The sequence below is a fragment of the Salvelinus alpinus genome, chromosome 13, assembly GCF_045679555.1.
Source record: "Salvelinus alpinus chromosome 13, SLU_Salpinus.1, whole genome shotgun sequence".
NCBI lineage: Eukaryota > Metazoa > Chordata > Actinopteri > Salmoniformes > Salmonidae > Salvelinus > Salvelinus alpinus.
This window is the reverse complement of record NC_092098.1, coordinates 19236499-19264274: the sequence shown is the minus strand read 5'-3', so window position 1 is coordinate 19264274 and position 27776 is coordinate 19236499. Positions and strand designations below refer to the sequence as shown.

At 40.5% G+C, this 27776-nt stretch overlaps 1 protein-coding gene and 1 long non-coding RNA gene across 4 annotated transcripts; both read left to right on the top strand.

Moving 5' to 3' along the window:
* Positions 1-941: 941 nt before the first annotated feature.
* LOC139536668 (uncharacterized) lies at positions 942-14911 on the top strand. The gene is made up of 2 exons (XR_011667376.1): positions 942-1244; positions 14765-14911. It is a non-coding gene; the product is annotated as an uncharacterized lncRNA (long non-coding RNA).
* A 4171-nt stretch (positions 14912-19082) lies between these two features.
* Positions 19083-24197, top strand: LOC139537273 (nuclear pore glycoprotein p62-like). Of its 3 annotated transcripts, none has more exons than XM_071338398.1 (13): positions 19083-19212; positions 19643-19898; positions 20395-20786; positions 20906-20989; positions 21230-21262; positions 21399-21518; positions 21693-21789; positions 21938-22082; positions 22229-22278; positions 22422-22556; positions 22645-22756; positions 23205-23271; positions 23403-24197. In XM_071338398.1, exons 2-13 carry the CDS (start codon positions 19651-19653, stop codon positions 23492-23494), a joined length of 1575 nt encoding a protein of 524 aa, XP_071194499.1. In that variant the 5' UTR covers positions 19083-19212; positions 19643-19650; the 3' UTR covers positions 23495-24197. The 3 variants fall into 3 exon arrangements, with proteins under 3 accessions (XP_071194499.1, XP_071194498.1, XP_071194500.1); XM_071338397.1 differs by having other exon boundaries at positions 21164-21262; XM_071338399.1 differs by lacking the exon at positions 19643-19898 and having other exon boundaries at positions 19126-19212; positions 21164-21262.
* The last annotated feature ends 3579 nt before the right edge of the window (positions 24198-27776 follow it).

Here is a 27776-nt window from a genome sequence, read left to right as displayed (position 1 = left end):
AAATAACTATTTTCATCAGAAAAACTAACCCTCAAATGCACTATTGCATTTTGTAAGTTGTCTGCAGGTGGCTTGTTGTGAATGCACTCAAATATCAAGTCATTATCCGGTTATGTAAACTGCATTCTTATCCTCAATGTAGAAGGATTTGTCTTAAAAATTTACAGTATACGAAAGTGACGGTACGAAAAGGATTCTTTCACCTTATCAAGCTCACTCTGACTGACAAATCAGTGCCTATTACTGTGATTAAAAAGAGCATATAAAACAGTGCTTTTCATGAGGCCTACCTGTGCACCTTCCTTTAAGCACCTCTGTTTGAACACCTCTCCTGTCCTTGATCCATTCCACATACAGCCATTTGCAGATCTTTTCAGTGTCCATGTGAAAGATAGTTATTGTGAGGCTGGAACATTTGTTAACTTCAAAATAATGTTTTAACACCCTTGTGAAATGAAGGCCTGCAAAGCTTACAGATTTAAGTCTAATAGCATGATATGAAAGTAGACAAACATCAGAGTGTGTGATATGATGGTATAGTCAGTGGACATTCTGAACCTTGTTTGAAGTCATTAGGTCACATGACCAAGGAGCTATTGAAATTTTACATTTTGAAAAAATCATGTAAAATCTTGTGAGATGAAAATGGACTAACTAAAGGGTGTGCAATGTGTAGGCCCACTAAGTGTACATTCTGAACCTTGTTTGAAGTCATTAGGTCACATGACCAAGGAGCTATTGAAATTTTACATTTTGAGAAATTCATGTAAAATCTTGTGAGATGAAAATGGACAAACTAAATGGTGTGCAATATAGAAGGGTAGTCATTGGACATTCTGGACCTTGTTTGAGTCAAGTAGGTCACATGACCAAGAAGCATTGAAATTCGAATGTAAATAATGCTTGTACTTTGTTTACCAGTTCAACTTGGAATACAAAATGGTGCTCACATTTACACATGTTTATTCCCTTTGGAAAGCGAATTAATTTCCAAATCGTGAAAATAAGACCTGTGCAATGTTGTGGGCAATTTTTCCAACATAATGACACTTATTTGGCTCAAGTGGTTTGAAAGCTATTGAGGTTTGAAAGCGTGAATATCCGTTGAATATCCAACTTGAAACGGTCTTTACCTCGGTCACCCGATTGACCTGATTGCCTTATTAGTATGTGTAGCCTATGGTAATTAACACAGAGCACAACTAATTTCAATCCCTGTGGAGAAGAAGACAATCGATGAAGAGGTAAGACAATTATTTTGTCACCTATAAATGCAAATGGAAGTTTGTTTGATTGTTGGACTACTGCAATTTAGATATGGCTTATCACAAAGGGTGTCGTAAATTCCATGCGAATGTTTTGGCTCTGGCGAGTCTGGCGATAATGAACCTCTGACATTTCTCCTTAAATTAGTGTAGATGGTAATTTGAGTGATGCCACTAGTACTACGACAAGTGATCGTATTGAAAAAAATGTTTGAGATTGAGGTCGTCTGATCGAGTGTTTGAAGCAGCATCTTCTAAAACTGCAACAAAGGTTTGTATAGGTGTGAATCTGCAAGATGTTTGCATACGTTTTTACATGGAGAAAGGTGTACACAATGCTGTTCCAAATGATTCCTCTAATTGTGTTACACAATGACCATAACCAACAGTAGTAAAAACCCTAAGTCTAGAAGTTACATTTTGTACCATGAGGAGAATTGTATTATACAGATCAAATTGTATTTGTCACATGCTTTGTAAACAACGGGTGTACTACCAGTGAACTGCTTATTTACAGGCCCTTCCCAACAATGCAGAGAAACTATAGAAAAAATAACACGGAATAAATACACAATGAGTAAAAACCTGGCTATATACACACGGTTATGTGCAGAGGTGCTAGGTAGATATGTGCATGTAGGTAGGGGTTGATGGGGTCAGTCATGTACAGCCGTAGCATCATTTAAAAAAAATCAGTTTATGGAATTTGTCTTTATTATAATTATTCCCTCAGACCAAACAGTTTTACAGGAGAGGAGAGAACCCACTGTGACCCACTCATTAACTGAGTGCTTCTTTAGAGCAAGGCATATCCTGTGAAATGTTTAAAAAAAGAATGTTCGACTTTAAATATTCTACCTCGGCAGTTACATTCTAAATCATCAACACCTATTTATTAATTTCTTCATGCAACAAACCTAGATGTTTTAGGTCTGTTTAGTGGAAACAGTATGTAAATACACTGCTTTTTATTTTCTTAATGGTACTTGTCTCCTTTCACCTAATGTAACACCTGGTTTACCTAACTAGAGGCACATCTCAATAGGTGGTCCAGTTAAGTCATAGCATTGCACAAGTGGGGGCTTTCCTCTTCTTGTTCTGTATTGTTCCTCAAGCATGATGACATCCCATTCCCATCAGACCTATGTCTTGAATGGCTAAAAAGTTGTCTAAAAACCACTTGTTAGTGTGTTTTTTTTACCCTTCAGTGTGTGTACTGTGCTTGTAGTTGGGATATCGCTTTTCAAAAGTAAAATTTCAGCCATTGCTGGAGGACGTCTTGCATCTGGAGGACATTTCATTTTCCATTGTAATGCATATAAAGACAATATATTAAACAGATTGCTTTACGTTGAGGTTTACTTTAATGAAACCAAAGCCATATTTATGATTGTTGGAGCACAATCCTTTGTACAACGAACTTACTATCGAAGTTGGTTTAATACAAGACATTCACCACATTAACACAATAGTAATGAACAATAATGGATGCACAGTACCTGTGCAATAAATATACATCAAATGAGTCCAAACCACTTCTATCAATGGAAATAGATTTTCAGCACTTGTTTCTGTTTGTAGTCACTCCCCCTTCTCCATCATCCATCTCTACTTTTCAGTCTCATGACATTTTATTGGTCACATACACATACTTAACAGATGTTATTGCGGGTGTAGTGAAAGGCTTGTGTTCCTAGCTCCAACAGTGCTGTAGTATCTAATAATGCACACATCTAAAAGCTGACAGAGTCCTTGTAGTAGAATATTAAATGATTAGCTTTGGCATCAACTACAATCAACAGTTTACAGTAGAAAGGATATCAAACATTCAGATCTGTATTTACATAGGCCTAATCATGTGAAGTTACGAAACCTCTAAGGCTTAGTGTGTACACACCTCTTGACAGTTGTGATATGCATTAATTGGCACAACCGTTGTTGACAAATGGATTACATGGCCGTTGTTCCACGGGAGTGTAGACTAAGCCTGTTCATGCTCCAATTCGTGTCAGTCACTAAATAAGAACTTGAGTGAACTTAATTTGACTCAATATGAATTCATACCTTAAGCTAACACTTCTCTGGTACTTCCGGCTAGGGTCAGGCAGCTTCATGTTCGGGAATGGAGGACTTAGGGTAATGGAATATCAACATGAAATGTGCATAACTTAAAGACATGCACACAAATTATATGGCACCCACAATGGTGGCAGCTTTTTGTTTACTGTGTGTTTTTAAAAATAGCACAGTTAGACCATGAACAATATCAGATATGGAAATCATTCTCAATATAAGTAACATCTATAAATGAATGAGACCAGGTGTGTCATCTGATTGAGAACTGCTGATACTATCTTGGTCTATTTTCTTTAGGAAAATCTGCCACTGAACCACACACACTTCTATTTATTGAGTGAACAGAACATTTTAGCTTTAATTACCTGGGTATCCCACTGAAGTCAACATCACTTTTTCATGGGAGACCTGCTGGTATGGCTGAAGGCTTGAGTATTTTCACTCTTTTAAAATGTTTATTATATATTTTTTTAAAGCAGGTAAATGGCTAAACAAGTGGCACGACCACAGCTGCATGAATTTGTTATCTCTCCATATGTTAATTTATGAATGTCTAAGGCCAGCTAGCTAGACCGAAGTGTTCAGGCTACATTGTTGTCATTCAGTAAAGGTGTACTGTAGCTAGCCCCTGTACTAGCCTACTGTAGTGTGTGTATATAAGCAAGCTACAAAGAAAACAATCAATTTCATCGAGTCTTTTTTGCTCAATATATGTATTTAGTGACAGCATGGCAAACAATTTGAGACTATCTATTAAAAGTGAACTGGATCTAGAGGCAGCTGAAGATAGCTATCTTGGACATAAATCAGAGAATAATTGCAGTCGTTGTAAGAAGTAATTTTCAGATAGAGAAATGCCAGGTCGGTCCGTGTCTACAGTGACTCTGATGGTTGTTCGCTCTGTGAGGTAGCTAACATTATAGTGGCCTATGGGATGTGGAACAGCGCCACAAAACAAACCTGTGGCCATAAGTCATCACTATGGGCGTAATATTTAACAGACAATGAATAGGAAAAGTTAAGCTTTACTATATCTGGTACCAGACGCAAAGGCCGCGAACCGCCGCAAAAAAACGTGTGAAGCGGGCCTCCCGCTCGCGAACAGCGCAAATGGACAGATTGCTGCCGCAGCCACTACTCCTGCAGTTGTTACTTCCTGGTCCAAGAGGGTGGAGGGGCGCAGAATCGATGGCGCTACAGTGCTCAGATGACTGCTCATGCAATGCACGCTAGTGATGGGAAACTGAGGTTTTCTGAAGCCTTTGGGACCAAATTGTGCCTAAAATTTTATATTATTAAAGCTTTTAACAATGCATATTAGTGACATCTGCTGGTCAGCAATGAAAAGCAGCATTTGAGTTTTATTTGTGTGTTTTTGCCACTATTTAAAATCGCCATGGCTCAGCGGTTTGTCTCCAGTCTTCGTAGACAACAATCACTTACCATTGCAGGTTTGCCCCTTCCACCATGCTTCCCTTAATTCTGTGATTCTCTTTTTGAGAAATTGAATTTATGGCATTATTTAGGATGCTTAAGACAGAAGCTAAAACTTTACTCAACTAATTGTTAAAAAAAATTGCGGTTTCACAACGATTTTCTAATTAATATGCCTTCGCCTGGAGTCGACCCCATTCCTCTGTCGTCTGAGTGTTCTGGTCTCCGAGATCCCGACTCCTTTTGGAGCACATTGCTCATTCTAATATTTATATATTTCTTAACTCAATTCTTTTACTTTAGGTTTGTGTGTATTGTTGTGAATTGTTAGATATTACTGCATTGTTGGAGCTAGGAACACAAGCATTTCGCTACACCCGCAATAACATCTGCTAAATATATTTGTGACCGATTTTAGATTTCTGTCTCATGAAATTACTGACACTGGCTAGACATTGGATTGGCTGACAGTCTCAACTAGCAAAAAGCCACCAATGGAAATGCGAGAAAGGCTCAGCTAAATTAATCCAACCATCATCGCCAGTTTGACGTGTTGTCCAATCATATTCGTCCTTTGGCATGAGCCCCGCCCCAACTCAAATTTTCAACACACATACTGCGGCCTTGACACAGCATCAATTGTTTACATCACACAGAGCTTTAATAATTTTTTTTATAATATTGCATGAAAACGATGAATGTTATTGCCATGTGAAGTTGTAAGAATGGAAAAGAGAACTGTAAATGTTAATATACAGTGCGATTTGTCATCTACTTATAATGCACGTAGCATTGGTTTCGGCATCGGGAGAATCACCCAGCACTTGGCTGCATTTTCAATACATTTACAATCGTAGCAAAAAAAAATTACTATTACTAAAAATTACTACTTAAATTCGTGCTTTGTTGTATGGTAGACGTCTGAAGTTGTGAAATCGTGTGCACATCTTGCAGGCTTCAGTACATTAACGTTAGCATGCTACAGTAGTTCATTTTAGGTTCCAGTGCATGTGAAAGATTTTTTCAACATGTATCAGTCATGTCTTAGCTAATACAGTACCAGTCAAAAGTTTGAACACCTACTCATTCAAGGGATTTTCTTGAATTTTTCTTTTTTCTACATTGTAGAATAATAGTGAAGACATCAAAACTATGAAATAACACATATGGACTCATGTAGTAACCAAGTGTTAAACAAATCAAAATATATTTGAAATTGTTCAAAGTAGCCACCCTTTGCCTTGATCACAGCTTTGCCCACTATTGGCATTCTCTCAACCAGCTTCAGGAGGTAGTTATGTGGAATGCTTTAAAATGAACAGGTGTGCCTTGTTTAATTTGTGCAATTTCTTTCCTCCTTAATGCGTTTGAGCCAATCAGTTGTGTTGTTACAAGGTAGGGGTAGTATACAGAAGATAGCCCTATTTGGTAAAAGACCAAGTCCATATTATGGCAAGAACAGCGCAAATAAGCAAAGAGAAATGACAGTTCATCATTACTTTAAGACATGAAGGTCAGTCAATCCGGAAAATTTAAAGAACTTTGAAAGTTTCTTCAAGTGCAGTCACAAAAACCATCAAGCGCTATGATGAAACTGGCTCTCATGAGGGCCACCACAGGAAAGGAAGACCCAGAGTTACCTCTGCTGCAGAGAATAAGTTCATTAGTTAACAGCCTCAGAAATTGCAGCCGAAATAAATGCTTCAGAGTTCAAGTAACAGACACATCAACTGTTCAGAGAAAATGATGTGGATATATTAAAGCAACATCTCAAGACATGAGTCAGGAAGTTAAAGCTTGGTCGCAAATGGGTCTTCCAAATGGACAATGACTCCAAGCATACTTCCAAATTTGTGGCAAAATGGCTTAAGGACAACAAAGTCAAGGTATTGGAGTGGCCATCACAATGCCCTGACCTCAATCCTATAGAAAATATGTGGGCAGAACTGAAAAAGTGTGTGCGAGCAAGGAGGCCTACAAACCTGACTCAGTTACACCAGCTCTGTCAAGAGGAATGGGCCATAATTCACCCAACTTATGGTGGGAAGCTTGTGGAAGGCTACCTGAAACGTTTGACCCAAGTTAAACAATTTCAAGGCAATGCTACCAAATACTAATTAAGTGTATGTAAACTTCTGACCCACTGGGAATGTTATGAAAGAAATAAAAGCTGAAATAATTCATTCTCTACTATTATTCTGACATTTCATATTCTTAAAATAAAGTGGTGATCCTAACTGACCTAAGACAGGGAATTTTTACTAGTATTAAATGTCAGGAATTGTGAAACTGAGTTTAAATGTATTTGGCTAAGGTGTATGTAAACTTCTGACTTCAACTGTATATTTGTTCAGTATACATATCACATGGCATTGCAAAAGGTTCGATTTTTGGTCCGGCACTGTTCACTTTATATATGTTATCAGAAAGCACAGCATTGATTTTTCACGGCTACGCAGACACAACTTTACATTTCTGTGTCACCGGAGGATTTTAGCTCCACGGATAAATGATTGGGACTGTATTAGTGATTTTTAAATACTTGGATGGCTCAACTTCCTCCAGCTAAATCTAGACAAGACCGAGGTACTGGAGCCAAAGCACGGAGTGATAGTCTGACTGCACGTTTTAATTCACGGTCAATGAAGTTAAGAAAACCTAGGTGTTATTTTAGATTCTGAACTCAAATCGCACATTAGGCATGTGACAGCTTTTCACCATCTGAGGAACATGTGCGGCCATTTCTCTGTCAGGCAGTTACAGAGAGACTCATCCATGCTTTTATTTCAAGTAGGCTTGACTACTGTAATACTCTCCTGTCTGGTCTACCCAAGAAAGCCATTGGTCAACTGCAAACATACAGAATGCTGCAGCACGGGTACTGACCAAGACTAAATGGAGAACACAGAACACCGGTTTTATGGTCTCTGCACTTTTTCTTTTTATAATTCATTTAAAGATTAGGACAACATAGCACATGGCTACTTTGTTATGCATTGTTTATATTTGAATGGGTGTGTTTTTGCTCATTGTCCCCCAAGTAAAAGTGAGTCACCCAGTAAAATACTACTTGAGTGAAAGTATTTGGTTTTAAATATACTTTAGTAAAAGTACAAATCGTTTCAAATTCCTTATTAAGCAAACCAGACGGTACCATTTAAAAAAAAAATATATATTTACGGAAAGCCAGGGGCACACTCCAACACTCAGACATTTACAAATTAACTATGTGTTTAGTGAGTCTTCCAGATCAGAGGCAGTAGCGATGACCAGGGATTTTCTCTTGATAATAGTGTGAATTGGACCCTTTTCCTGTCCTGCTAAGCATTCAAAATATAATGTACTTTTGGGTGTCAAGGAAAATGTATGGAGTAAAAAGTACATTATTTTCTTAAGGAATGTAGTGAAGGAAAAGTTGTCTCAAATAGTAAAGTACAGATGACCCAACAAACTTTCTAGTACCACTTAAGTACTTCACACCACTGCCCCCCCCACCCACTTTCTTCACATTTGGCAAAGCCCTCCGTCCTTGACAGCAAAGATTTAGCAGGTTGTTCAACCCTATTCAGAGGCTTTGAAGCCACCGGTCCGCCATATTGGCACTCCCTATTGCAGCAGTCCTCCATAGGAATGAATGGAATTCCACATTATTTCAATGAGATGTTTCAAGGACAAAATTGCATGTATTTTTTTGTTGTGGTGGCAGTAACATTAGTACTCGCAAAAAAATGATTTTTGCTTGTGTATATATTTTACAAGTATGCATTAGTGTCAAATAGAATAAACGTGTCAAACAAATGTAGAAATTAATAAATGCATTTCTATAGCTTTCAACGTCTTTCTTACAATTGAGGAGTACCAACATGGCTGTGCCTTGACCTAAATACAGTGCCCCCTGTCAGCCATCCAGGATTTGTACACACCATTGGTTTTGAAAATGGCTTGCAATAGAAGGCACCGGAACGACGGCGAAACAAGTGGGATTTTGCATTTTGCGAAACTACGTGATCAAACGGACCTTCGGATGGGAATTTCAGGCCGCAGTCAAACCCTTCGTTGTGCGACAAGATTAGTTACGGAAACTAACATTGCTGGTTGACCAGAAACAGGTCGGTGGATAAGCGAAACAGAATCTATCGTTCGATATTGTGGCAGGCGGATTAGCAACAGATTTGCTGGACTATGGTCGACATGGATAATTGTTCTGATGATATTGGTGGGGATAAGTCAAAGACCTGGATGTCTGTGCTGAAAAGGAAAAATCATCACTAATTCATCTTATGCAGAGACTGCAAGGCAGATTGGTGGAACTATTAAGAAGAATGCTGGAGGTAATAGGGTCAGTCCTGGAATAAGTGGACCTCCTGTCGAATGTTGCGTATGTTAGTCCTGACACGGATAGGAGACCTGTTCAGAAATCCTTTTTCTCACAAATGTGTTGTCAAAGGACCCGTTGATAGTTAATCAGATTGACTTTATAGCCTTCATTTGAAAGGTTATCAACTTTACTGCATTGATGGAAAGAACTGCGAAGTTGAAGCAGCAAAATAGTTAAGAGTAACAAATGTTATTGTCACAATGATTGGTGATATGTTGAGTCCTAATGATGGAATGTCTAAGTTTGATAGGCAAAGTTATGGTTTTTGTCATCCTTCAATGGAATGCCAGAAGCCTTATTGCTAATGGTCAGGAGTTTAAGAAATGTGTAATAGATTTAGAGATCAACCCTGATGTGTTCAAGGAACATGGCTTAGACCACATCTTGATTTTATTATTCCTGGTTATTGTTAGATCAGATCTGATAGCACAACCACCACCCTGTCCAGTTGCTCTATGTTCATAAGGGAAGGTCTTGTATATCGTAATATACCTGTCCCATCTGAATATGAATGTGTGGTAGAAATCTACAGTCCAGGTAGTAATATTAAGTTGCAACATTTTTACAACCCTTGTCGTCAACTAACTGTAGTGACGTCTGAAATATCACGAGAATTGGGCTCTAGAGATTGTGAGGCAACTTTAATGCACAGCTGCTAATGGTACTATTGTGGAAGGTATGATGGAAACGAGCATTGGTATGTCTTAACGATGGATGTGGTACAGTAGTTGTTGGAGTGGTTACATCTTGCCTGGGCCTCACACTGGCTTCTAACTCTATTGCATCTATGTGTGAATGGAATGGATGATTCTACTGTTGGAAGTGATCATTTCCTGATTTGGTGTACCATGAACTGTGATGTTACTATTCCAGATAGAGTACCATTCAGAAGATGAGGCTTTCATAAAGCAGACTGGGAAAAGTTTGAGTCTGTTGGAAAGTTGTCTTTGAGAGGCCAGTTGATGTAAACTCACGAAAAAAAACAAAGTCATTTTTTCAGGACCCTGTCTTTCAAAGATAATTCGTAAAAATCTAAATAACTTCACAGATCATTGTAAAGGGTTTAAACACTGTTTCCCGTGCTTGTTCAATGAACCATAAACAATTAATGAACATGCACCTGTGGAATGGTTGTTAAGACACTAACAGCTTACAGACGGTAGGCAATTAAGGTCACAGTTATGAAAACTGAGGACACTAAAGAGGCCTTTCTACTGACTCTGAAAAACACCAAAAGAAAGATGCCCAGGGTCCCTGCTCATCTGCTTGAATGTGCCTTAGGCATGCTGCAAGGAGGCATGAGGACTGCAGATGTGGCAAGGGCAATAAATTGCAATGTCCGTACTGTGAGATGCCTAAGACGGCGCTAAAGTGAGACAGGACGGACAGCTGATCGACCTCGCATTGGCAGACCACGTGTAACAACACCTGCACAGGTTCGGTACATCCGAACATCACACCTGCGGGACAGGTACAGGATGGCAACAACAGTGTCTAAACACCGTGCTTCTACACCTGCATTGCTTGCTGTTTGGGGTTTTAGGCTGGGTTTCTGTACAGCACTTTGAGATATCAGCTGATGTACGAAGGGCTATATAAATAAATTTGATTTGAACTGCCTGAGTTACACCAGGAACACACAATCCCTCCATCAGTACTCAGACTGTCCGCAATAGGCTAAGAGAGGCTGGACTGAGGGCTTGTAGGCCTGTTGTAAGGCAGGTCCTCACCAAACATCCCCGGTAACAATGTCGCCTATGGGCATAAACCCACCGTCGCTGAACCAGACAGGACTGGCAAAAAGTGCTCTTCACTGATGAGTTGCGGTTTTGTCTGACCAGGAGTGATGGTCGGATTTGCGTTTATCGTCAAATGAATGAGCGTTACACCGAGGCCTGTACTCTGGAGCGGGATCGATTTGGAGGTGGAGGGTGTCGTGGCAATTTCCTGTATTACCAAATGAGGAGAGTTACAAACCACACACCAGTCAGAGTTATACTTAAACTTCATCTTTAATAATATGAGCTTTACAATAGCCCTTTGACTCTCAGATCAATTCAGTGTCAATAATGAATTCTGAGAGTCCCTACAGAAGAATGCAAAGATCTTTTATAGCCAAGATACACACCTCTCAACTTACATGACGAACCACAGATCTTAGGAACAGTTCACAAAGAAAGACTTTTACTTGAGAGAGGAGTATCCCATAGCCAGATAGCATTCGCTATAAATTATCGTTCAGTTTGGTCTCTAAGACGAGGTTCTAATCTCGTTCCTGGTACTTCATAGTACAAAAACATTACCTCATCCAAGGCATAACTCAATTGTCAACTCTAGATACTTCCATCTCAAGTAAACCCCCTCTTGACTTCACTCCTGGACAAGCTCACTGAGGGGAGGGACTTGCGCACAGACATTGTAGAGACAAGTAATTGGTTCCCCCTTAATCACGCCATCCCTTCACATGGTTTAACAGATACATTCACATATGAAGACAATGTTCCATCCTGTCCTCTTCCCTTTCTGATATTCTGCATAGCACCAGAGACATGTAAAAGACAAGCCTGACCTCTCCCCTCTCTGGGCCCCAAATGACTGAGCCCCAGCTTAGAGGAAAATGCAACTGCCAACACTTTAGTCCAAAAGGATACATTCTAATGACAAGTATCTCACATAAGCATATTATGTAAATAAAACATCTTATTTATCTATGTTACCCAACTAATTCTGATTCATCCGCCACATTCCCCTCTCAAGGGACTCTGTCCCTTCTGGAGAATCAGAACAGTAACGTTACACTTTACTAACAGTAGTTTCAGAGTATATGAATTATGAAAAATACATAATCAAAATTTAAAGATAATAGGGAATCAAATCCCTTCAATGTCGAGTACCTTTTTTCCATGTAAGCTTTCTCCCTTCAGAAACTGAGTTTACAACCTTTATACCACAAGACAGGCTTGCATATGTTTAATCACACAGAATAATAGATTGTTGAGGAAAATAAAAAACAGAACATAGAAATGCTCCCTAAGTTACAGGAGAACCAGTGTCTAAACACAGGCCTCATCACAACATATAGGACAGTCATCCCTCTAAGTCCTCATGCTCAGAATTGGAGTCCTCACCATCAGAGATGTAGTCAGGAATAGAGAATAGGTCAGGGAAATCATTCATATTCCAAATCATAATTAAAAACCCAACTAATTATCCAACCAAAATTTCGAATGACATTGCTCAGTGATTCAAATTGGTCTTATCACTCAAAGTAAAAAACTCAATTTAACACACATTGACATTGGCAGAATATACATATATATAATAACATCCAGTATAATTATCCCTTAAGTCTACTATTAACTTTATCACGATTATACTACAGATCAGTATCTCAATGCATTCTTAATCTAAATTACTTTAACTTCACATGGTGTAGACCTCTACAATCAACCTGATACCACAAAAGTAAAAAAAAAAATTGGCACAGTTGACCAACCCCCTCCTTCAGGCACTGTTTTTTCTGGCGTCCTTTTCGTTCTTCTTCAGATAGCTTTACAGTTCAAAGTGGATGGCCCATGATAATGTCCAAATTTCAATGTCTCACCTTTACCACCCATTATATCTTGTCCATTCGTCAACCAATATACCAGCAACATAAGAAACGTTTAGAACAGATCTCTCGCCATGCTCACTCCACGTGGACTCCTCTCACACTCCTGAGAGAAACATGAGAGAAAAGCAGTTGATAGCTTAGATCGGATACTGTACACCGATTTCTGGCTTGGTTCCTTTCTCTCGGTAGAAGTGGTTCGGACAGGGCCTTATTCAACGCCTTTGTCACTCTTCTTCAGCCAGTTAGAGGGGGTTTTGAGGTACACACACTGTTCGGTCCAATTATCTCTTCCATGCATTAAGATACCATCTGATGTCACTTTTCATGATAACCTCGAAAGAACAGATCAGAACAACAGTTTAGTTCAGTTCATTAACTACATGATAAATTATTACTTTTACCAATTATTCTTAATACAAATGTCTAAACATATTTCAAAGAGAATAACAACATATTCTATTGAAACTATTCTTTCAAATGGGCTTATACTCCCCATCACACTGTCAACTCCATCGTAGAGCCAAAGGATCAGGAAGTTAGACCTATAACCCATCGGGAATAGAACAAACAACACAACAATACAATACACTCCTTTACATATCACTCAAGGTGTGTAAACTTCAATCCAAAACCTCAAAGAACTGAATCCTCCCCCATTTTTAACACATAACTCTCAGTATGAGAGGAATGTATGAAACAACACTACTACTGGTCAAAAGATAAAACAACATTTAAAATCACTACTTGGAAAACCTCCACAAAGAAAAAATATTTTACCCATATGGTCATAGGTAAATAGACTTAAAGCAGCCTACCCTTAGTTAATATGGCTAAGAACTATAAACTCCATCTTATTTATCAATTACACAAATTACCTTGAAATCATTATTACAAATGACCTTAAATTCATTATCCAAATGGCTTTCCAATGAGGGTGATCAAGCCACAACGGAAAGTCATGATAAAGGTCATAGGTCATACAAAACCCTTCAAAGAAGTGTTTCTTACTATATTAGACAAATTACAAAAATAGTCAAACATTTCCTACATGTTGTATCCCAGGTTCCCAGAACATTCCTTTATCAAAATAATTCTCGTGTTTAATTAAAACTCAGAAAATAAAAACTCAGAAAAAGTCCATGTGCGTGCGTGCCCCTTTAAGAAACCTTGGCCCTAACACAAATGGAAAACTCACCAAACCCAAAGGAAATTTTAAAACAAATCAAACATAGTATTTTAAAAACACCAACAAATAGTCAAATGTGTTGTGTGTGTATTTGCAAACCTTAAAGTAAAAACACACAAACTTCCAGGCCCTTTTCAATTTGGTAGTTTACGGCCTCAATCTCACTCACTCTCCCCAAGATTATAGTCCCAGGAAACATTTCAAAGAGAGACAATGACACCCCCATTTTCCCACCAATTCAGAAACTCAAAAGTGAACTATAAACAAAACCTAATAATAATGATAATTCCACTGTACCTCAAATCATTAATCATACATTTTAATCTACATCTAATATGTCTGCTTAATTCAACATACACTACCCTTAGATACAATTATCCTGGTATCATTACTATCTAAATGTGATTATTTTTTCCTCTGTCACAAATGTAGTACATTTCTCAGCGTAAGGAATCAGTGATATTTAATCCCAGGCATTTAATAAAAATGTAGACGTGTTCTCCCATGTCTCCTTTAATTTACATACTTTAGGTAACTTCCATCCGTCCCGTAGAAAGACTCCTACTCAAACACATACAATAAACAAACCCATAACCCCTTTAATCAGCAATCGAATCATATCAACCTGTTGATATGTTTAGTAAAAACTATCCTGATTTTTAACAAATCTAAAATCTTTCAAAAGTTGGCGCTCTCTCATCAGCGTAAAATTCAAAACTAACTTTTTTCCACTCATATCTACAAGGTTTGCATTCCCCAAAGGTCAATACTGTTCAGCTCGTACATTAATGATCTTCCTTCTGTCTGTACAGGGTCTGAAGTTCCAATGTATGCAGATGATACAGTGATACAGCTCAGCCCGTGGACGGTGAAATCACATCGCGTCAACACCCACCTTGGGCCTTCGCGATGCTTTGTTTTAATTAAACAGTCGGATTCCCCTGGTCCGCACCAGTTCTAAGTCAGCTGCTAGGCGCCGGCCGAGGCAACCCGCCGGAGACCCCGCGTAAACGGGGCCAACGAGCACCGTAGCTGGGGAGATCCGCGAGAAGGGCCCGGCACGCGTCCAGAGTCGCCGCTGCCAACCACCAAACCCAACCCCTCGCCGGTCCGCCTTCGGCCTGCCGCAGGACACCACCCCAATGGACCCCCACAAGCAGCCCCTTGCGAGACCGCCAATGAGAGCCCCTGTGATGGGCCACACGACAAACTTCCAACGGTGGCGAGAGGAGGGCGGCGGAGCAACTGCTCCCCCAGCCGCGGCTCGAGCCCAGCCCCGCTTCGACTTTCCGAACCCATGTGAGTGATTTTGAGATGCTCCGTGAAAATGATCCCCTCACCCTTGCTCTGTTCTCCCCCTCATTGTGGCCTGTGCTAGAGTGGCGTGCAATGGAGTCCAGCAACTGTGCGGCAGTGACCAATCCCCAAATGGACTCAACGCAGTGCAAGTGTGTCTTCTACCAGGATGGACTGTTCTTGTTTATGTATCTGTGTTTGTAAATGTATTCACTCTTTGGTCCTTGAACGAAATATAAAGAAACTACATTTTGAAAACCTTGTCTGTGTGGTGGCCTTGAACCTTAGTACCTGCATTTTCTGACATGCAATTTTTCTCCATCTGTAAAAGTCTAAATTGAAGGGGGCTTTTCTAGAAACTTGTTTGCTCAAAGAAATTATTTTTTTAATGCCCTTGTGTACTTATTTACTTGTTTGAAACCATAAGTAATCCACTGCATGTACTACTACAAAATAAAATGATACTTCTACTTGTTGAATGCAGTATAACCACAGTACACTAGTATAACTGCAGTATGCTGCAAGTACTGTACAAAATAATACCTTTTTACTGCAGAAATATTGCAATTACTGTGTCCAAAATATATACTGCAGTTTTCAAAATGGCCATCCTTTTTAAGGGCAGCATTGTTGCAGCCAATGATCTAAACCATTGGTTGTGGCTCCATTGATGTTTTAAAGAGTTGTGAAGTTTCCAGCTGTAGGTTATCAAGTCGGATCTGGAAGGCGCGTTTTCGAATAGCAAACAACCAAACTCTCAAACTTAATCAGCACAACAGTTTTCAGCTGTGCTAACATAATTGCAAAAGAATTTTCTAATGATCAATTAGCCTTTTTAAATTATAAACTTGGATTAGCTAACACAACATGCCATTGGAACACAGGAGTGATGGTTGCTGATAATGGGCCTCTGTACACCTATGTAGATATTCCATAAAAATATTTCTGATCAATTTGATGTTATTTTAATGGACAAAAATGTGCTTTTCTTTCAAAAACAAGGACATTTCTAAGTGACTCCAAACTTTTGAATGGTAGTGTATATTAGGGTAGAGTACATTTTTACAACAGTACTATATATTTTCCCCTGGCAAGCCTGTATCAGGGGTATTCAAATCTGAGCCTGGAGGTCCAGAGTACTGCTGGTTTTCTGTTCTATTTGATAATTAATTGCACCCACCTTGTGTCCATGGTCTAAATCGTTCCCTGGATAGAGGGGTAGAATGAAAATCACCAGTGGGAATGGCTTCAATGTCCAGATTAGAATTTGTCTGGTCTATGTGGTCTTTAAAAAAGAAAGAAAATGGCACCGACAGAGGGCTGCCTCGCTTGTAGTTCTTAGGAAACTTTGCAGTATTTTTTTTTTTTTCTGTATTATTTCTTACATTGTTAGCCCAGAAAATGTTATGTGTTATTACATACAGCCAGGAAGAACTATTGGATATCAGAGCTCACCGAGACTACCAGCATTACGACAAGGAATATGACTTTCCCGAAGCGGATCCTTTGTACGCACCACTCAGGGCAATTGAACTTATTCCAGAGGCCGACCCAAAACAACTCCGGCGAAGTAGAGGGATTCTGAGCGGTCTTCAGGTCAGACTTAGAAGGCGCATTCACACCAAATACCGCTTCCGAGTATATTACTCGCTAATTTTCAGTCCCTGGATTACAAAGTTGGCGAGATCAGGGAGGGCAATGGTTTCTTTCCAGAGAGACATCAGGAATTGTAACATACTCTGTTTCACGGGAACATGGCTCACTCGGGATATACCTGTCGGAGTTGGTCCAGCCATCTGGATTCTCAGTTCATCACGCTGACAGGAATAAACATCTCTCCGGGAAGAAGAAGGGTGGGGTGTGTATGTTTCATGATTAACCTCTCTAGGATATTCGGGATGTTAGCGCCCCACCTCAACAACAGCCAGTGAAATTGCAGGGCGCCAAATTCAAAACAGAAATCCAATCATTACAATTCCTCAAACATATAAGTATTTTACACCATTTTACAGATACACTTGTTGTAAATCCAGCCACAGTGTCCGATTTCAAAAAGGCTTTACGACGAAAGCACACCAAACGAAAAACACAGCCATTTTTCCAGCCAAAGAGAGGAGTCACAAAAAGCAGAAAGAGATAAAATGAATCACTAACCTTTGATGATCTTCATCAGATGACACTCAGGACTTCATGTTACACAATACATGTATGTTTTGTTCAATAAAGTTCATATTTATATCCAAAAATCTTAGTTTACATTGGCGCGTTATGTTCAGTAATGTTTTGCCTCCAAAACATCCGGTGATTTTGCAGAGAGCCACATCAATTTACAGAAATACTCATAATAAACATTGCTAAAAGATACAATTGTTTTGCATGGAATTATAGATAAACTTCTCCTTAACCACACTTCACTCCCTTATCTACCTTTTCTGTTACACTTTGAGTACAGGTTACTTCCAAACAAAGTAACCATAGGACAGGGGTGTCAAACTCATTCCACAGAAGGCTGTGTCTGCAGGTTTTTGTTTTTTTCCTTTCAATTAATACCTAGACAACCAGGTTCATGCCTAATTAGTGACCTTAATTCATCAATCAAGTACACGGGTGGAGCGAAAACATTGCAGACACTCGACCCTCGTGGAATGAGTGACATGTGCCATAGGATATGAGTTATGTGAGGGTTTGTGTACTGACACCTTTTAAATATAACTGCCAGAGCTTTTGGCATGTGGCAGCAGCCTGTAAGGAGAAAGCATGAGTGTGGGGACGGAGTACAACCAAAGTGCTGCAGTTGTGGGGGTGCTCAGTGAAACAGGCAGTGGAGGTGCAACAAGTGAGAGTGGAGAGAAGGGTGTCATGCTGAGGCAGTGATGGTGGTCCAGGCAAAGGGAGATGCAGTTGCAAGGTAGAGTAGGGTATAGACCGGGGACCACTGAGCAGGTGGGTGGAGACGTATAGAAGAGAACTGGTGACGTTCATAGCAGGAGTAATTAATAGCTGTGCTGAAAAAGTTTAACACAGTCAGAATACAGCTAATTGTGAAAGCAGCTCAGAGATATCTTGATATGACAGGGCTGACATTGGAAGAGGTTCAATATTACCTCAATCAGCTGAGGCAGAAGCCATGTATTACTGAGGGTAAATCTACAATGGCACACTCAAAGCTTGTTTGGCCCTTACGTGTCCAATGAGCTTAAATCCAATAGTTTTTTTCATATTAGACATATTGCACTGTACACTTTTCTGCATGTTGTATCACAGTTAAAGGGGTCCATTCTACTTTTACTTTACAATCCGGAATTTACAGCTCAATGAATAAAGTATGTTTGACCAAATTGCATCTATTGACTTCATAAACAAACATTGTTTGTAGAATGAGCAGCGACGCTCCTGTAAACTGTGGCTTTGGAAACGAAAGGTGCTCTGGAGAAGAATGGACCCCCTTTTATTGCGACACAATTTACAGGGAATTGTGTATGCTGCAATATGCATGTCCAATATGAAAAAACGAAGTGCATTTAAGCTGCTTGGTCACTCTTTACGGTTGGCAAAATGAGCACCAACGCTTCTCTGGGTGTAAATTCTGGATTTGGAAACTACAAGTGTACAAGTGCTCCTGAGTAGTATGGACCCCTTTTACTGCGACAACGTACATACAAGGGTGTGTGTGGTGCAAAAAATTATAGTACAAACATTGACCATTTTTAGATAAGAAATAAACATCACATATCTCAGAAATTATTTATAAAAACTATAAAATATCGATACATGTGCATGTTTTCCATTTTCGCACTATTTCAATTACAAAGTATGCAGGACGGGACTCTTATGAAGGATTCCAAAAATCCTTGTCCCGGAAGTACTTAGTTACATAGCGATGTCGTTACCGCAATCAAAAGCGTTCATAGTGCGCGCAGATAGCAATCGTTCAATTTCATCTCTTGTCGGAAGAAGAGGGGAGGTATGGTAATTTTATCAATTGACAGGATTTATTCCTTGTCAGTGAACGAACATGTATACTCTTGTTTAGATGGTGGTATTGCAATACAACGTTAATATATGGCGTTTTGTTCACTAGCTAACTCGTTCGTGTTTTAGTAGTGAGTTAGCTAACGTTAATTGACTAACTAACTAGAACACTAACGTTAGCTAAGTAAGTACGCTAAGTTGCTATAGTATAGCAACCGTTCTCCCAGAATGTCTATTTATAAATATTGTCAGTGTAAAAAATAGATAAGTCAAAGAAGTGGCATGGGGTTGACCTGTATAAATCTGCATATCTTATTATGTGGCTAGCTAAATTGTGCTAGTGGGTGAAGACGTTGAAGGGACAATGACATCGGTACGATGTAATGTCATTGTATTCATCTCTACCTTGTCCTCCTTCCTAGATAGGACAATGAGTGGAGGATTCAACTTTGGACAAGCGTCCAATACTGGATTCAGCTTTGGAGCTCCCAAAACCACAGCTGCGCCAGCCACAGGCTTTGGGAATGCAAGTGCTGCACCTACAACTCCAGGTGGTGGCTTCTCTTTTGGACCCCCCAATCCTGCCCAGCCCCCAAACAGTACAAACTCAACTGGAGGATTCAGCTTTGGGAACCCTACACAGAACAGTACTCCAGCAGGAGGAGGCTTCTCTATTGGGTGGGTGCATTGGATGATGTAATTTACATGGATGTTTGGATAGTTATAGCGCTTAATCTTGGGTAGGTTGTTACCTGTTTTAGCTTTTAGTTAGCCTGACGACTCACACAACTCTTCGGCTGCTCTATTGTTAATTTCATACTTTTAGTCTGAGACTGCCATCATTAAAGTCATTTTTGGGGACGAGGGGAACAAGGGGTGTTAAACAAAACAGTTATCAGGGTTTGTCTCGTCGCTAACCATTCAAAGATAATGACGTGTGTTCTGGATCTCTACCCCAACCAATCCGTTTTTGGAACATTCAGACTGCCCTGAATGTGTTCGCATTCAATGAAGATTCTGGGAGGTTCTCAGATTGACTCATTGCGGAGAAGAAACTGACATCCGTGGGCGTCGCGTCTGGCTGGAACAAGGAGTCTGGCTAGCAAGGCAAACTTTTAGTAGGATTGTAATGTAGATTTTCTAATGTGTTCTTTTCTCTTACTTTTATCTCTAGGACTCCCACTGCTAAACTCAATCTGGGCACACCAGCTGCCTCTCAACCAGCACCGACAGGGCTAACTATGGGGATGGCAACCCCCACCTCTGGGGCAGGTTTTGGACTTGGTGGGGGTTTCGCCACACAAACCACTGCTGTTTCCACAGGAGGGGGGTTCAGCTTTGGGACGGCAGGGGGGCTTGGAGCCCCTGTTTCCCAAACTCAGGCTCAACCAGCAGCAGCTGGTGGGCTCTCTTTAGGAACTCCTGCTGCAACCGCTCAAATGATGGGAGGTGGGTTTAGTTTTGGTGCCGCCAAGGTCCAGGCAGCCCCTACCGTAACCGCAGGAGGGGGCTTCTCATTTGGGAACAGCGCCCCTGCCACCCTCTCCCTGGGGAACCAGTCCACAGGTGAGTTTTCTGAGTTTCTAGTCAGCTCAGTTGATCAGATTATGGGTAATGTACAGTAAATTACATGTTTACATTGGGTGTTTTGTGCATCCTGAATGAGTGTATTTTATTTCCCTCAGGTCTGAACTCTGTGGCCCTGGCCTCAACAGCTGCACCAACCACAACCCAGGGTGGAGGATTTGCTTTTGGTGTCAAACCTTCAGGTAAATGGGGGAGTCGGAGATGTTTGGCATATGTCATTTGTCAAATAAATAGCTGACAAATTGGAGAAAAATAAATGTTTGAAACTGTCTCAGAAAATGTTTTATCTTTGAATGGACATGTGTGTGCCTGTTTTTCAACTGATATCAAGTTGATCTATTTTTCTTTCTCTAAAGCTACTCCAGCCCCTGCTGTAACTGCCTCGGCTACCCAGGCCTCATTAGGTTCTTCTCTCTTTGCAGTACCAGCATCAACGGCAGCAGTCACAGGTTTTCGTGAGTTTTATCCTCTAACTCTTGCCTGATAAATCAAATGTCAGCAAATAACTCATAACTAAGGTTAAATGGTCTTTCTGACATTCTGTGGTGGCATTAATTTTATTTTCTGTTACCCGTACTCTCTCCTGATCAGTGGGTGCTGCCCTCACCTCAGCCGCCCCGGCTGCCACATCAGCAGCAGGAAGTACCCTGGGCTTCATGCTCAAACCCCTGGGAGCAGTCACTGCCACCACCACAGCACCAGCTGGCACAGGTATCGTACTGTTTCAACATACAGGGTTATTGGCATAACTAAAGCTTGATATTGTTGCTCGTTTATGCAAAATTCGGTAACTGGGCTTGTTTGTCTTTGATGAATTCTGGTCATATTGAGGAATTCATCACTGTAGTGAATTTTATGTTTTCGCTACCACGGGCTCTACAACAGGTTTTTCACTGGGTATGAAACCTGTGGGTGCCACTGGCATCGGCACAACGGCCCCAATCACTGGAATAGCCACAACCATCACTACTGTTACAGCAAGGTACTGCGGGGTTTAGCCAGCCAAGTTCATTACGTCTCTCACTGCTTCTGTATCCTCAACCTTTTTTGCATTTCTCTAAATACATCCTTATCCACTCTTAGCCCTAGTCGTTTCAATGTGACCCTGTCCATTTACTCCCCCTCTGCAGTGCTCCTCCAGTGATGTCCTACGCCCAACTAGAGGGTCTCATCAACAAGTGGAGTCTTGAGCTGGAGGACCAGGAGAGGCACTTCTTACAGCAGGCTACCCAGGTAAACGCCTGGGACCGCACGCTGGTGGAGAACGGAGAGAAGGTAAACAGACATGGCACTTCTCGCGGTGACTGCACCATTAGAATCTAGGCCATGCTATTTGTTTTAATCTCATGAAATGGCCTTCAATTGAATTTTGGGGTGTCTTCATGGCAGATTTGAAGAGGATGTTCATCTCGTTGTTACAGATCACATCACTGCACAGGGAGATGGAGAAGGTGAAACTGGACCAAAGAAGGTGGGAGTTAACTGGTTTATGTCTAATCTTTGAATACACCAGATTCTGAATTCTGGCCTTTATCTGTGACAAGTAGTCATTGTGTTACTATTGTGTCAAAGTTATTGGATGACCTTGTGTTTCTGCTCTCTAACCCATCCCAGGCTGGACCAGGAGCTGGACTTCATCCTGTCACAACAGAAGGAACTGGAGGACCTACTGTCCCCGCTGGAGGAGTCTGTCAAAGAACAGAGTGGAACCATCTACATGCAGAATGCCGACGAGGAACGCGAGAGAACGTAAGGTTTTAACAAAGGGCTTTGAGTGAGAACTGATTCATGACTATATGGTTGTGATATTTCATTTTCATGCATTCTCTTTCTGAAGGTACAAGCTTGCAGAGAACGTGGACGCCCAGCTGAAGAGGATGTCCCAAGATCTAAAGGAAATAATTGAACACCTGAACACATCCTGTGGGCCAGCTGATACCAGTGACCCGGTGAGAAAGAAAAACAGATGGTCTACTGAATACCTGGCTGCTTCTGCTTCTATATTGCTACAGTTATTCTAAATCAAATGTTATGTCACATACTTTGTAAACAGGTGTGGAGTAACAGAGAAATGCTTACTTATGGGCCCTTCAAAAATGCAGAGAAAGAAAATGGAGAAATAATAGAAAAGTAAAACATGTAATAATACACAATAAGTAACGGTGACTTGACAATACAAGGGGTACAAGTACAATGTGCTCATTAATACAGTCGATGTGCAGGGGTATGTAATTTAAGTAGATCTGTACATACTGTATAACTAGGAATATTTTTTTTATTGGCAAATACAGCATTTTTCATAACTGTTTTTACCTGTAATGAATACATCCTTGTATAGTTTTATTTAGGGAGGAGGAATTGAATAATTAGTTATGCTGACACTTTTCCTCTTTTTAGCTTCAGCAGATCTGTAAAATTCTCAATGCCCACATGGACTCTCTTCAATGGATTGACCAGAACTCGGGTCAGTATTTAACCTATGGTCTAGAGAAGCTTGAGTAAACTACTTCCACAACTAACTTGACCTTTCTGATACAGAGTCAAGACTTCCTTCAAACCATATTAACTCTGTAATATCTCCCTGTCTTTCCTCAGTGCTTCTACAGAGAAGGGTGGAGGATGTGTCCAAACTCTGCAACAACCGACGCAAAGAGCAGGAGAAGACTTTTCGCATAACATTTGGTTAACCTAGAGAATTGTAATGTCTCAGAAAATAATGTGAATGTGCATTAGGCAAGTTTTTAATGCAATGAAGATATTTTTGAAAGGAGTTATGATAAAGATGTGCTTAATGCATCAATTGTGATATTTATTTATTTATTATAGAAACCTACTCCAAGCTAGGGTTTTAGATATGAACTTCCACACGGGTGATGAGCAAATAATACATTCTATGAGTAAAGGAACAATTCGGCACATATTGTGCTCATATGCTTTAGGGCTCGATTCATTCTGTAACGTTTAAACTCAGCGCTGTAGAAATGTAAAGGTAATTTCAGATTGAGCCGACATGCATTTACCGTGAATGCAGTCTCTGCGACCGATGTAGCGCAGGTCTTTAGTGCTACGGATTAAATTGAGCTTTAATTAACCAACACGTGTTGCTGAACACAACACCATATGTATTTATTTGGCAGTTCAAAAAAGTAATGAATGCACAATTACATGTTTTGTTCAGTGTGAGACACTGTATTTGTTGCGTGTCGACCATATCCCTCCCCCACCAGTTATCAGCTCCATAGTATTCAGCATCAAAGCCTTGACTACATTAACTCCATATAGAAACGTACACTAGCCTCGACAACGGCAGATCATAGTAAAGCTAGTCAAGTGACTATGCAAAGCAGAACATAATTTGTTTCTTTCCTAATAAAAATACTGTGCATATCATTTTGTGACAAAAAAAATGGTGTTGGTGTCCCCTAACAGTAAAATTAGCATTTCATAGATTTTTCTATATCTTTTTAAAATCAGACAACTGTCAGTCTTAAGGAAAATAGGTTATTCTGTAAGAAAATGTGTTATACAGGGTAGCAGTGCTGCTGGTATGCATTGGTCAGGGGTAGACCAATGATGTATATAAACCCTGGATTGCTGATGCTATGTACTGGTGGCCAATGAGAGGTTTAAGCTACCGGTCGGCCATATTGGCAGTCTTCCATTGGAATGAATAGAATTCCACAGTAATTCAATGTTTCAAAGATTACATGTTAAGTATTTGTTTGTGGTGACAGTAACAATTTGTCTAAGAATGCAATGTGTGTCTGAGTGAATGTGTATATGCACTAAAATGTTAAGTTTCCAATTGGCATGGTGTTTGTGTGAACCCCAGCTCACCAGGTCTCTCTGGCCCTCCTGAACCAGATCCATTTAGTGTACCATGCAGCAGACCTTGGTGTCGGGAGTTCTGGAGGATCCCCTCCAGACAGAACTGGTAGTAATGCATGTCCTTCTCCGGCCTGACAATTGATACACAGAAATGTCCCTGCAACGTTCCCATGAAATTTGTCTAGAACAGTAGTCACCAACTGGTCGATTGCGAACGACTGGTCGATCTTCAAGGCATTTCTAGTTGATCACCTAGCTTTTCTACAGAAATGTTAACTAAAAAAGGCATAAAGGCTTGCACTCCTTTTTTTATATTGGTGTTGCACTGTTGGTGGTAGGTGCATTTGATTCAGAAGCCGTGTGCACCGGATAGGCAAAGTGTTCCCATTTTTAACCATTTAATTTGTCTGCAAATACAAACTCCGTCTATCTGGTGGACCGCGAGATCTGTTGCTAAACCGGGTGTGCCTACTGCGCTGACCAATTAGTTCGCTCAAATCTCGGCCACAGCAAAGTTTGATACTAGCCTATGTGAGATTTCATAACTTTCAAAACCATGACCAGAGACTGTCAAAAACAGCAGCTCTTTGCTGTATTCTTTATGAGGGTTCACGTCTTAGTTTTTATTCAGCACTGTCAACCCTATTACAAAACATTAAACACGCTTCTCCCAATGAATGAGTAGCCAAGTGTATTTATAGTCCAGTGTTTTTATGATTAGCAGCTCGTCACATCTATTTAAATATCAAGGAATACTTCACTTCCTCTGGTCATAGGCGCAACATGAATATGTGCGTTAGGCAGATGTGGTGCAACTTGAGTTTTGCCATCAGGTGGAAGACGTGTCGCCTCAGGTCAGTCTTACTGTAGGAAAAGAAGGAAAGAGACAATCAAAAGTGGAGACTAATTTGACCCCAAATAACTACCATGTGATATGCGTCAACAGCAATCTTTGGAAAATCCTACGCATTATCATTAACCGCAGACCTTTTACCAAATTACTATATGACAGACCATGTATTCACCCTGCACACCTTAATTGACAAACAAACCAAAACAAAGGCAAAGTCTTCTCATGCTTTGATTTCAAAAAATCTATTTGGCATGAGGGTCTGCTCTACAAATTGATGGAAAGCGGTGTTGAGGGAAAAACATATGTCATTATAAAATCCATGTACACAAACGTGGTTAAAATTCACAGGGTGAGACAAGGATGCAGCTTAAGCCCCACCCGCTTCAACATATAAATCAACGAATGGGTGAGGGCACAAGAAAAGTCTGCAGCACCCGGCCTCACCCTACTAGAATTTGAAGTCAAATTTCTACGGTTTGCTGATGATCTGGTGCGTCTGTCCCCAACTACAGCAGCACCTAGATCTTCTGCACAGATTCGGTCAAATCTGGACCCTGACAGTAAATCTCAGTAAGACAAAAATAATGGTGTTCCCAAAAAGGTCCAGTTGGCAGGACCACAAATCGAAATTCCATCAACACCGTTGCCCTAGAGCACACAAAAAAACGATACGTACCTTGGCCTAAATATCAGCGCCACAGGTAACTTCCACAAAGCTGTGAACAATCTGAGAGACAAGGCAAAAAGGGCCTTCTATGCCATCAGAAGGAACATAAAATTCGACATACTAATTAGGATCTGGCAAAAAATACTTGAATCAGTTATAGAACCCATTGCCCTTTATGATTGTGAGGTCTGTGGTCCGCTCACCAACCAATAATTCACTAAATGGAATCTGCATGCAGAATTCTGCAAAAACAATCCTCTGTGTAAAACGCAAAACACCAAATAATACATGCAGAGCAGAATTAGGCCTGTACCCGCTAATTATCAAAATTCTGAAAAGAGCTGTTAAATTCTACAACCACTTAAAAGGAAGCGATTCCCAAACCTTCCATAGCAAAGCCATCACCTACAGAGAGATGAACAGGGAGAAGAGTTTGCTAAGCAAGCTGGTCCTGGGGCTCTATTCACAAACACAAACAGCTCCAAGACAACAACACAATTAGACCCAACCAAAAAATTTGAAAACAAAAATATAATTACTTGACACGTTGGAAAGAATTAACAAAAAAAATGATCAAACTAGAACACTATTTTGCCCTAAACAGAGAGTACACAGTGGCAGAATACCTGACCACTGTAACAAACCCCAAATTAAGTAAAGCTTTGACTATACAGTGAGCATAGCTTGCTATTGAGAGAGGCCGCCGTAGGCAGACCTCGCTATCAAGAGAAGACTGCCCACAAAATGAGGTGGAAACTGAGCTGCACTTCCCAACCTCCTGCCAATTGTATGACCATATTAGAAACAGATATTTCCCTCAGATTACACAGACCCACAAATAATTTTTATAAATAATGGGGTGCAAAGGAGCAAAATAAATAAATAAATGAATAAATACAGTAGGGGAAGAGGTAGTTGTTTGGGCTAAATTATAGATGGGCTATGTACAGGTGCAGTAATCTGTGAGCTGCTCTGACAGCTGGTGCTTAAAGCTAGTGAGGGAGATAAGTGTTTCCAGTTTCAGAGATTTTTGTAGTTTGTTCCAGTCATTGGCAGCAGAGAACTGGAAGGAGAGGCGGGCAAAGGAGGAATTGGCTTTGGGGGTGACCAGAGAGATATACCTGCTGGAGTGCGTGCTACAGGTGGGTGCTGCTATGGTGACCAGCAAGCTGAGATAAGGGGGGACTTTACCTAGCAGGGTCTTGTAGATGACCTGGAGCCAGTGGGTTTGGCGACGAGTATGAAGCGAGGGCCAGCCAATGAGAGCGTACAGGTCGCAGTGGTGGGTAGTATATGGGGCTTTGGTGACAAAACGGATGGCACTGTGATAGACTGCATCCAATTTATTGAGTAGGGTATTGGAGGCTATTTTGTAAATGACATCGCCGAAGTCGAGGATCGGTAGGATGGTCAGTTTGATGTGAGTCTGGAAGGAGAGTTTACAGTCTAACCAGACACCTAGGTATTTGTAGTTGTCCACATATTCTAAGTCAGAACCGTCCAGAGTAGTGATGCTGGACGGGCGGGCAGGTGCAGGCAGCGATCGGTTGAAGAGCATGCATTTAGTTTTACTTGTTTTTAAGAGCAGTTGGAGGCCACGGAGGAGAGTTGTATGGCATTG